The sequence below is a fragment of the Trachemys scripta genome, chromosome 1, assembly GCF_013100865.1.
Source record: "Trachemys scripta elegans isolate TJP31775 chromosome 1, CAS_Tse_1.0, whole genome shotgun sequence".
Classification (NCBI taxonomy): Eukaryota; Metazoa; Chordata; order Testudines; family Emydidae; genus Trachemys; species Trachemys scripta.
The window spans coordinates 226,699,895-226,712,247 of NC_048298.1; the positions used below are offsets into that span (position 1 = coordinate 226,699,895).

At 43.3% G+C, this 12,353-nt stretch overlaps 1 protein-coding gene across 2 annotated transcripts in view; it reads left to right on the plus strand.

Moving 5' to 3' along the window:
- The first annotated feature begins 949 nt into the window (after positions 1 to 949).
- Positions 950 to 12,353, plus strand: part of HERC2 (HECT and RLD domain containing E3 ubiquitin protein ligase 2) — a 209,208-nt gene continuing 197,804 nt past the window's right edge. For both annotated transcript variants that reach the window (XM_034757914.1, XM_034757915.1), the window contains exons 1-2: positions 950 to 1,029; positions 2,091 to 2,204. In XM_034757914.1, coding sequence (XP_034613805.1) covers positions 2,133 to 2,204 — 72 coding nt within the window. In that variant the 5' untranslated portion in view covers positions 950 to 1,029; positions 2,091 to 2,132. The remainder of the gene's footprint in view (positions 1,030 to 2,090; positions 2,205 to 12,353) is intronic.

The following is a 12,353-nucleotide window of genomic DNA, read 5'->3' on the forward strand; positions in this document are numbered from 1 at the left end:
GGGCAGGGGATCCAGGCTCAGTGGTGGGGTCAGAAATGAGGGGTTTGGCATGTGGGAGGGGGCTCGCAGTTGAGGCAGGGGTTGGGGTGGTGAGGGCTCTAGCTCAGGATGCGGGCTCTGCTGTGGGGCCGGGGATGAGGGTTTGGGACACAGGAGGGGGCAGGGGCCAAGGGGTTGGGAGTGCAGGAGGGGGCTGGGGGCTCTGGGAGGGAGTTTGGGTGAGAGAGGGGTCTGGGGTGCCATCTCCGGAAGGGAGTTTGGGTACAGGAGAGGTCGCGGGCTCAGCTCACCTCACGTAGCTCCTGGAAGCGGCCGGTGTGTCCCTGCGGTCCCTAGGCACAGGGGCAGCCAGGGAGGCTCCGCTTAGCTGCTCGCACCCGCAGGCACCGCCCTGCAGCTCCCATTGCCCACGGGTCCCAGGCAATGGGCGCTATGGAGCCCGTGGATGGGGCAGCGCGTGGAGCCCCCTGGCTGCACCTAGGAGCCACAGGACACGTCGGAGCCAGGGCAGGGAGGCCTTGGAGCCGCTGTGCTGCCAACCAGAGGCCCAGAGCCACCAGGCTCCCTTTCGCACTGGGAACCCGTTACGCCCCCGCCCCCAGCGCACGTCACACGGCAGGTCCCAGGGGCTGTAACTCGGCGCCCCCGCTCTGCCCCCGGCGCCCTACTAGGCTGTTTAGCGCCTAAGCGGCTTTACGGTGGGGCCCACGCCGAGCGGGGGGTGGGAGGAGCTACAGCAACTACCTTTCCCCCTACAGCCCCGCCCCTCGCGCAGCCAGTGCCAAGCCCCTTCTCCCCTCCCGCTCTATGGCTCCGCCCGGTTCGAGACAGGATGTCCCGCCTCCTGTCTACACGCTGATTGGTGGACGGGCTCCGGCTGCCGGCCGCGGGATTGGTCGCGGAGGGCCAGGCTCCTCCTGCTTCCGGTGTTGCCGTAGGGGGATTGGGTGGGGGAGGGGCGAGGAGTCGGATTAGAAGAATAGCCCGAGCTGAGGACGGTAGTTGCTGCGCGAGGGGACGGCCCCGAGGGTAGGTGCAGCCCGCGCGCCGGTCCGCGCGGGGGAGAGACGCGGGTGACGGGCCTGGGCGCCCCTCGTTGCCGCGGGGGAGAAATTGGACCCGTCCCTATCCTCGCCCTGGGGCTGTGGGTCTCCGCTGTTGAGCGCGGGGGGAGGGGATCTCTGGTGGGCGAGCTGAACCCCCCCTTCCCCCCCCCGCCGGCCGGAGCAGGTCCCGTTCTCTGTGCTGGGGCTGGCCCGAGCCCCGTCCTGCTTGGGCGCCTGTTTATGCAGCTGTTAGTGGCGGCAGGGGAGCGTTGTAGTGGGTGGGGGGAGGAAAGGTGGACAGGCCCGGCCCGGGGGGTTTAATGGAGGACGGGAGAGGGAAGGTGGCCCGGGGCGTTTGAGGGGACGGACGGACGGACGGACCGGCAGAGCCATGGTGGCGGTGGTGCAGCTGCTGCACAGAAGCCTGGGGCGCCCGGGCAGCGTTTCTAGCTAACTGGGTTTCGAGGTGCACGGCATTTACTAACTGGTGCTGGGGTCAGATCCTCGCCCCGCAGACCGTATTCCAGTACAAATTAGAGCAGCAACGTAGGGGGTGGTGACAACGGGCCTTGACTGGGCTTGAAGGTGACGAGACGAGGGGAAGAGGATGCTGCTTTTGGAGATGAGCATCATAGAAGGTTTCCCCCCTCCATCTGTGTGTGTGTGTAAAAATGGTAATAGCTTTGGGTTTGTCTGCTGCTTGCGTAATCTGGATCAATTATTTATTTCATGCACCATTTACGGGTGTGAGGGGCAGAGGCAGCAGCCCAGGCCTCTGAGGGTGTCCTTTGCTGCATCAGAAAGGATGTTTTCACCATCACCGGGAGGGGAAGGTTTGTGGCCTGAACAGTGGTGGTGGTACTTTTTCTTTCCTCCCCCTTTATGCATTGTCAGGGTGGCAGCTCCCATGTGAAATAGGGAGATTCATATTCATATGAATACAACCTTAGAAGAAATGGGAATTCTTCTGGTATTACCAAGAATAACTTTGCATAGCTTGTTTTATCTACTAGATTTTTTTTTTTTCTCCCCCCGCACTGACAGGTCTGGCCACTCTGCCAGCCTGGAGAGGGCTGGAGACTGAAAATGTCTTCTGAACCTTTTTGTCTGGCTGCTCAAATTAGGTTTGATTCCAAATGGCTGAAGACAGATTTACAGGTAAGCACTTTGCTTGTGGTTTTTTATGACAGTATTTTGTATCATGGCATTTGGTGTGCACATCAGCAATGTTTTTAAATGTCAATTGGTAACAAACTGAAGAATCTAACTATGCTGTTGAAAATGGCATGCAGTTTCTGAGCATGCTGCCCTGAGAACTGATCTCAAAGAAGCAATAAAAGCAGTTTTAATTTCAGTGTAGTCTATATTCTGTTTAAAACCAAGCTGAAGTATATGTTTTTGCTTTTTAATGTCTTATTCACTGATTCATGTTTAATTATGTTATGTAGTACTCTGTGATCTTAAAAAGTACTGTAAATATTTTTAGTCTGTTGTTTACTCTATCTATAGCTGATTGCTATAACATGGAAGAAAAACTGTGGTTAAGGAAAATCTGATCAAATTAAGTTACTTACACTTTGAAGAGTAGGAGCAACTAATTTAAATTTGCAGATGAATTTCTTGGCAATTCTGCTTGGATTATTTGTAGAGACTTAAATCGTGTGTGTGTTCTCCGCCACCCCCGTTGTTAAAAAGCTTCCTACAAGGAGTTGTCTGATAAGTTTGTCTTGAATCTTTGTACTGTTTTTGACCTGTGGAAAAAATTGTACCTTGTTCAGATATTTATTGTGAAAATGGAATATATAACTCTTATCTGTGATGTTTGACTGAAAACCAAAACATATGCACTCATGATAAAGCCATGGAAAATAAAGATATAGTTTCTAGCTTTCAAATCCACGTTGTAATTAGTGGTGGTATGTAGAGGTTCGGGTCAGTAAAGCATGTATTTGGGATGGAATGGTCAGTCAATCAAATATGTATATTTTTTTTCAGTACTTTGCATTTTCAAAGTAATACATAAGAATTGAATCTCAAAATGGCATTGAAGTAGGTCAGTCAGTATTATCCTTCAGTTACAGATGAGGAAACTGAGGGAATGGCATAGTCAAATGACCTTTTCCAAGATTATGCAGAGAGTGACTGAATGGCAGAGTTGAGCCTAGAATTTAGCTGTTCCTTTGCTTAGATAAACGAGACAGACTTTGTCCTCAGGAGCCAGCAATCTGATGAGATTCTGTCTCCAATATTTTCCATCTAAAGTATAGCAAAACCAGATTCACTACTAGTATGCAACTTTTAGTGGGTTGGTATTTTCACATTGCATTCATTGGAAAAACCTTGTATGTGTAATTCTGTGAGATGACTGGACTCACGTCGGCTATTGGTAGAGTAAATCTCCTCTTCTCCCTCCCAATAGTTTGCATTGCTACCTGCAAAAAAAATAAAAAATAAAAAAACAACAACTTTTAGCTAAGTTAATAAGTAACAGTGTCGTGAATGATATCTAAGATGCTTTTTATTTCTTAAAGCAAGAACATGGATGCTTTTAAATGGCCAAGTTGCATATATTTCATACCTGAGCTCAAATTTTGAGCTAAGTATTCTGCAGAAAAATTATAGGTCGCAAACATGCAGTGCCAGCTACAAGAGAATAGTGGAAATTTGCAGTTGAAAGTGGTGACTTTTCTTTCTGGCCAAATGCGTAATGTCCTTGCTGTTGGATTTTTTGTTTTTGTTTTTTTTGTTTCAACTGTTTGTTTTTCCTCTGTGAATTGGGAGATTACAAATTTGTCTGCTCATGTGATTTGTTTGATATTGTCTCTTTGTTAATATTCTCACCCTTTTGTGATTGCTGGAGAACATTATCAACAAAATGGTCTTATGATCTTGAATTTAATTTTAGGTTGTTTTTCAATTGGATGAATTATAACTGCAGTAAGTACTTTTGCCTGTTGTGGGAATCCATGTAATGGTTAACTCTTTAATGAGCTATAGTAAGAGGAATTCCTAATATTAAGGAACTTAATTTTCAGTAAATAAAAGGTAAATCTTTTCATGACAAGAAAACAATTACATCTAAAGTTGTCAAAACAATATTTTGTCTTACCTGAAACATAAGAGTAACCGAGAACAGAGGTACCGTTTGTGATGTCCAGATGCTAAATGGGAAAATCAGTCCTTTGTTTCCTCTTGTTTCATCTGCAATCTGTTGAAGAATAGTCAGAGTTGTTGTCTCCAACTATTATCAGACATTACTCCCAACCTTTTGTTAGAAAAGTAATATATTGATTTGGTCTTTTTAAATTTAGCTATGTTTTTGCTGGCATTACACTGGCTCTGTTCTCAGTTTAATGCCAGCAAAAAAAAAAAAAAAAAAAATCTACATCTCTCTATAAAAAAATCAGTGAATTTTTTTTCCAATTTAAAAAAAAAAATCCTGTGTATGGATGGGTCCTTGAAATAGCTTAAGTTCTTCACCTAGTAGATCCTGTCTGGCTTTGTTTCTTTCTCAGTGCATGCTGGACTGGACTGGCTATTGAGTGGAATAATCCAATTCTAGGGCTTTTATATTGGTTTATTTGATATAATGAAAATCATGTCAGTTAGAAAAAAGCAACAGAGGGTCCTGTGGCACCTTTGAGACTAACAGAAGTATTGGGAGCATAAGCTTTCGTGGGTAAGATGCATCTGAAGAAGTGAGGTTCTTACCCACGAAAGCTTATGCTCCCAATACTTCTGTTAGTCTCAAAGGTGCCACAGGATCCTCTGTTGCTTTTTACAGATTCAGACTAACACGGCTACCCCTCTGATACTTAGAAAAAAGTATCACCTTTTTAAGGTGAGAGATCACACTTATTTAATGTGCTGGACTTTTGTTGACATCCTTTGTCTCCTGTACATGAAACAATTGTAGAATGGCTTTATGGCAGGGACTCACAAACTTTTTCACTCTCCCACCCCCCAGGAGCTGGGGCAAGGGACAGAGCAGGGCTGGGTGGCACTCCCTCCCCACACCCTGTGGGGGCTGACCTGAAAGTTCCTCTGTGCCTCCTCGGGGGGGGGGGGAGCGGAAAAGCATACCACAGTTTGGGGATCATTGCTTTATGGAGTCTTGTATGCAGTGTAATAGTAGTGACTGCACCAGCATATTAGAGAGACAAGGTTAGTGAGGTAATATCTTTTACTGGACCAACTTCTGTTGGTGAGAGAGACAAGCGTTCAAGCCATACAGAGCTCTTTTTCCGGTCTGGGAAAGGTACTCCTAGCATCACAGCAAAATGCAAGTTGGACAGATTATCTAGAAAAAGTAGTTAGCAGAGAACCAAAGGGTTGCAAGCAGTCCCATGTCCCATTGCAGGGCTTGAGGATTGCAGGTAGCCTAGTGTATTGTCCTCTGAGCCTTGAAAGAAGGAGGGGGGATGTCTTTCCTCTGGGTAGAACAACGCTTCTGAGGCCTGCCTTGTTCTATATCTTTTGTTATCTGCTGATAATTTACTATAGCTGTATGGGCTGTTACTTCAAGCTTGACAACTCTGGCAAGTATTGTGGATTGAAGTCAATTAAATCCCATTCTCTGTGGAGATCATTAACTCTTTTTTGCTCTGGCCTGGTGTGAAGTTTGTGCCACTGCATTAAAATAGCCCATATAAACATAACTATGGAACAAATAATTAGTTTAAAATGGGTCATGTGTAGCCATTCTTTTTCCATGCCATAGGACTTCAGGCATGTACAGAACAGAAGGTCCAATATAAATTAGTGAAGTTTGGAAAGGTATGAGTGATGTCAGTGTGGATGATACAGCACGGAGCCTAGTTGAAAGTGCCCTAATTCTGTTTCAGGGTAATGACTGCCAAGGGTTCAAAGCCAGTGTAATGTGGCATGTTCTCTTGTTAGCTTTCAAGGAACATAAAATCACCTGCACAAATTCCGTTGTTATCCTAAAACTGAAACCTTTCTGTTCTTGAAGGTAAACTGCTGAAACCTTTTCAGTAAAGATGTGCAAAGTTTTATTGGTAGCTATATCTAATGGTACGTCTATACTTACCTGCTGGTTCGGTGGCAAGCAGTCGATCTTCTGGGATCGATTTATGGCGTCTTGTCTAGACGCGATAAATCGATCCCGGAAGTGCTCAACGCTGGTAATCCTGCTCCGCGAGAGAAGTAGGCGGAGTCGACGGGGGAGCCTGCCTGCTGCGTGTGGACCCACGGTAAGTACCTTTAAGTTCGAACTAAGAAACTTCGACTTCAGCTACGTTATTCATGTAGCTGAAGTTGCGTATCTTAGTTTGAACTGGGGGCTTAGTGTGGACCAGCCCTTATTCTCTTTCCTTGTCTCTCTCACTACCAGCTTAATCAGTGTTATTGTAGATGCCATCTTGGATCATTACAAGGCCAAAGTTCTCTTCATAAATATTTTGAAGTCTTATTTATACATCTTCTATATCTCATTTCAATATGACTAGTCGTTTAATACATCTGTTGTTCTCCCGTTGTTCACTATTAAGTGAACTTTCTCCCACTGACCCTTACCTAAACAAAATGTGTGTTCATAGCTGACCAGGAGATTGAATAGTGAAGTCCAAAGAACATGTCAGAAATAGATAGATAGTTTCTAGTGCACTATATCCCCTGGCTCAAATTATTTGAAACCAAAATTAATGATGTTCTAAACTAACGACACCAGATACTGAATATTTATCAAGTTATTTGAAGTTTTCAACTTAAAATCTAGACTTTTTTTTTCCCCTTCAGAAGTATTAGCTCTCACAATTCCAATTGAAGTCAGTGGGAGCAGTACACCTATGAAAATCCAGCCTCTTCCCGCTTAGACAGTAACTGTAATAATGGCTTTCTGGAGTACTGAGCTTGATGATCTCCTCATCTGGCTTGGCTTTTATTAATTGCCAGGTTAGCAAACGAGAACCTGGAATCTGAAAGTAGTTACATGCTTTCTCCATATGTCTTTACTGCTAACTATTATTTTATGGGCTTGTCTTATCTGTAAAGTTAACTCAGGTAATAAGCTGGGTGTTGCTTATAACTCAGGTGTGTGGGGCATCCCCATGGTTGTAACTTGAGTTGGCTAGCATGTCAGGGGATATAGGCTGCCAGTTTTTTAGTACAACTTGACAGCTGGTAAAGAAACACATAATGAATTGTTAGAGAAATGTATATGAAATAATATTAAAGTAGATTCATTTTTACATTTTCTTATAACATTAAATATATTTCTGCTTTCTGTATGTCTTGTTGACACGGATCTCAAACAGTGCTTAAGACAAACCAGCTTTCTGATTTCTTTTTTATCTACAGTGGATTCTTGGTCTGTGTAGGGCAAAGCAAATCAGACAAGTGTGTGATTTACTAGCCAGGTGTAGATTGTAGATCAATCTCTGATAATTTTCATATGACTTTACATTGTGCCTCTTCATATAACCTTGTGGTGGGTCTACCCACGTGTAACCTCTGTTTTCATGGAACTTTGTATCAAAGCCTCATTTAGAAACTTTGCATTGCCCTTGGTATAATATTATAGCCCCTAAGAATAAAATAAAATAGAAAAAAAAATTCTTTTTGCTAGCAGTAGAACAAGAGCTCTCTCCTCCCCCCCCACTCTTAATCAATTGCCCTGTTGAATGAATGAGGTGTGGATGAGCAAGGCATGGAAGGCAGCACCTCCAGACAGCCTCAACTGTTGGAGAGGGGCTGGGAGCCAGACCCAAGGACAATAAAACGTGTCAAGTGGGCTCATTAAAGACAAGCAGACATACCGACGGCCTCGGGGGTTAGAAGCAAGCACCTTCTTTTGGAAACACCCTCTTTGCAGCATTGGGACAACACTCAAAAGAAAGCAGCACAAAGAACCAATGGACACAGATACAAAGTTTGAATCTGGTATAGATTTGCATAAGAGAAAAGCTGCTATAAAAGTGAGGTGTCTTGCAGAGAACCCCGGGTCTCGTCTTGTCAACATGGGAGCATCGATCCAAATCGGCAGAAGCCCGGCTCCACCCCCTCCCCCATCTAACTCACCTGGCCAGTGAAGTTAAGGGGAGCAACTAATTGATAACAACAAGACGGAATGGGTTTGTGTGTGTGTGTGTGAGTGTAAGTGTAATATATTATATGCATATAATACAGTGTTAATGAATACATGTATTACTAATAAATGTGGCGTTCTGCCTTATTCCCCCTGAAAAGATCCTGTGCAGTACTTTAAGGACAACAAGATCTCTCTAGTAAAACAGACTATGGAGGATAGATGCTGACTGGATGGGACTAGCTAACCAGCAACTTGAAGGCCACAAGAAGCAGATAAGAATAAGACAACTGTTGTAAGGAACAATGGAAAGACCGCTTGTGTCTTTCGCCAACAGAAGTTGCTCTAATAAAAGATACTATATCTCACCCACCTTGTGTCTTTACTTTCCAATATTAGAGACAAGGTGCGGTGTTGTAATGTCTTTTCTTGGGCCAACTTCTGTTGGTGAGACAAGCTTTTGAGCTTTGGTAGAGCTCTTCTTCGGGTGCACTGATGGTGTTGCTGAGAGGTTTTCTGGGCTAATAGAGCCTAGGAGGTGGGAGATGGGGGTCCAAATAGACCTTTAATTAAAAATGAAAAAGCTAAGAAAAAATCTAACTGGAATAGAAAAGGAATTGATAATCTTTTCCTTAATGTTTCTTATTTTTCTACTAGGAACTATTTTTCAGAGGAAGGATACGTTGTATTATCTCCCTGTCCAAAATAGTTTTTCAGTCAGGTATGTGTGATATGAGAGGAGGCAAGAGAGAACATGGATCACTGTGTAAAGGTGGTGTGGCATGAAGATTTTGTTGGCATGAGTTTTTTGATAGTTGCATTATTCTTGAGTGGCAATGAGAAACCTATTTATACCACACTGTCTATTCTGTACAACCATAAAGAACATAGGAACTATTTTAGGAATATTGTAGAGTTCTAAAAAACTTATTGGGATTATTTCTCTTAACCTTCTGGGTGTGTATAGCCAGGTGCCTCAGTGCACGAAACTGTGTATATAGCTCCAAGGGAGAGAAATAAAAAGACCTTCTAAGGTGTGTCTAAAAATAACCTATATTATCTCATCAAGATATATAAATTGTCTTAACGCCACAGTTTTCATGTACCTTGTAGAACTAGAAGTGAATTCTGGGTCCTATTCGAAAGGGGAAAAACTCCCCAATTGTGTGTTGCTCCTGTTTCTAGCTCTAAAGGGCAACAAGAAATTAAACTTTAAAACAGTCCAGGAAAACTGTCAGCTCAGGTCTTATTCTTACTGTTCCTGGATCATCCTCAATTGTACTTCTGAAGGAGAAGTGCCACATGTGGCATTGGAAGGACGAAAGGCATATGGGCTTTATTTTATTTTTTTTGTAGATCGGCTTTTAAAACTTCTCTGTTAGACTAAGTGCTGACTAGATGGAGTAATGGCCACGTGGTGATGTCTTATGTGCGTGCAACACTGGTCACACCTGTGCAACTTAGCAAGTGGATATATCCTGTGTGTGTTATGTAGAATTTTCAAAGCACTGTTTAGAAATTCCTGTTATTGTTTCAATATCTCCGTTGGGTGAATGATCTGTTGTTTCTCGGTGGTGGAGGCTGCCATTTAGATTAAACCCTGCCCCCGCGCTCCCCTCTCCCCCAGCAGAAGCCAAGTTTGATGCCAAGTGCGACTGAAAGAACTACTGTTGCTATTAGCAGTCTAAATAATAGGCTTTCATTGGTAGTATAAGCCTGACTTCCAAAGCAAAGTGATTCTGGCTTACTTGTCATTATCAAACTGTTAAGATGATGGCTTTGTCTTTGTTTACTAATGTTTTAATTAGATTGTTGAAGTTTCTTAAATATAATATTTTGTAATTAGACAAATAGAATATTCTCTCTTACTACATTCTAGTTTTTCCTTTAACATGTGGGGAAATCACCTTTGGTAGAGTGTTTGCCAGTACTGGGAGATATACAGGTATGTGGAAAAAGCTATAAACAGTAACAGGTCATTCACGTTTACTTCAGACATATGCTCTTAGATGTATTTCAAAATATTTGTCCCCTTCTCCCTTAAATTTGAGCCAAGTGTGAAAATTGGTGACAAAACAGCTTGTATCACCAGGGCTTAAAAAATTTACCTGACGCTCTGAATCTCAAGAACTAATCCTCTTGTCAAGTGTGTAAGGGTATGTCTACACTGCATCTGGGAGTGAGCCTCCCAGCCTGGGTCCACAGACTTCAGCTAGCCCTTTAAGAATCGCTGTGCATCTCAGGCTGGAGCTTGGGCTCTGAAAACAGGGCGGTGGGGTTGAGAGCCCAAGCTGCCATGGCTGCATAGCTCTTTTTAGAGGGCTATTGTGAGCCCTTCTAGCATGAGTCTGCGAACCCAGGCTGGGAGGCTCGCACCCTGATGCAGTGTACTCTTGTGTACCTGTGCTGGCACCCCCTACCAATTAAAGGAATAAAACTGATCTATCATGTATTTAATAACACTGTCATTTGCCTTTCTATTGAATGCATTTTTAAAATGTTTTAAACATGCCATATCTCTTACATTTTGTCATACCTTTTTTCCCTTGACTTCACTCCCATCTTTTTTTTTTTTTTTTTTTTTTTTTTTAAACCACTATAGAACATGGCTTGTTTTCCCTACAACATTTTCAGGTTTTTCTTTTGCCTCCACGCTCTTATGACAGTCTTTTGCTCTCTTGTCTTGCCTTACTTCGCTGTTTTCCTCTCTTGTCCATATCTACCTCATGCATAGAACTTAAACAGTTTTAGTAGAAACCCAGTGCCTAGACAACTAAAACTACTAGTCAAAGCCAGATACAGAATATTGCCCCTGGACATTGGCCCCAACCTCCAGTTGGGAAAGCCTCCCATGCCAGCTAGTGGAAAGGGGAGCATGTTGTGCTTCGTATACTGATACTGTTTTTAGATCCTGCTCTGTTAACTGGATAGCAGTAGTAAAAAGTCTGCTGTAGCTTGGGAAAGCAGTGGGCAGCAGCCAAGGTATTAGAGCTCTCTTCTTAATAAGACAGCTTTGCTTCAGCTTACGTTCATTTCATATTTGGAAGGCTATTTTTGCAACCATATGAGTGAGAGGTGACTTTTTCAAAGGGGTAACAAACTTTAAGGATTACACTCGTGTCTGAAATCTTTGTACCTGAAAATCTTGCTCTTACATTGAGTTCTGTATGGGAAGACTTCTTTGTCAGCCTGGAATCCCATTTGGTGAGGCTCCCCTGCATCTTTGTCATCCACCTATGAGGATCTTATTGTAGTATCAGAGCCTTGGTTATTAAAAGGCAAAAGTTAGCGAATGTGGTGGGTTTCAGTCATTTCCGCTTTAAAGTCAGTTTCTGAAAAGAGCCTTACAAACATCAACAGGGTTTAGAAACACTTGCAGTTTTAAATAACTCAAAAATTAGTATTGGGGGAAATTAGGTTTAGGTTTTGTAACGACCCAAGCACTCCAAGTATTTATTCAGGCCTAATCTGATGGTGTCCAGTTTGCAAATGAATTCCAGTTCTGCAGTTTCACTTTGGAGTCTCTTTTTGAAATTTTGTTGAAGAATTGCCACTTTCAGGTCTGTTATTGAGTGACCAGGGAGACTGAAGTGTTCTCCTACTGGTTTTTGAATGTTATGATTCTGACATCTGATTTCCCCCTACTGTTACTCACACCTTCTTGTCAACTGTTTGAAAGAACTGGGCCACTCTCATTACCATTTCAAAAGTTATTTTTCCTCCCTTGGTATCCTGCTGTCAATTGAATTGTCTTGTTAGACTGACCTTACACTTGGTAAAGCAAATCACATCTTTTCATGTATTTATACCTGCGCCTGTATTTTCCACTCTATGCATCTGATGAAGTGGGTTCTAGCCTACGAAAGCTTATGCCCAAATAAATTTTAGTCTCCAAGGTACCACAAGGACTCCTCGTTGTTTTTAATATCATTTAGGACTCTAGTAGCAGAGTATGGAACTGATGCAGTTCTAGTAAGCTTCACGCTTAGTCCTCAAGCTAAATAGTAAAATTCAAATGTTACAAGTAATTCACTTCACTATGGCTTTTCACAGTAAGTGAGGTATGATCCCATGGAGACTGGGAAAAGGAAACCGAAGGGGGAAAAAAAAACAACCACAGAAGGGTGAGAAATACAAAAAACAGACGTAAAGAGGCAAAGACAGAGTGTGTTGGAGAGAACAGGGGAGTATGGATGTTGCTTCGCTACCCTTCTCTTTAAAAGGTCATGTTTTCTTCCTCTCTTCTCCCCCTCTCTCCCCCC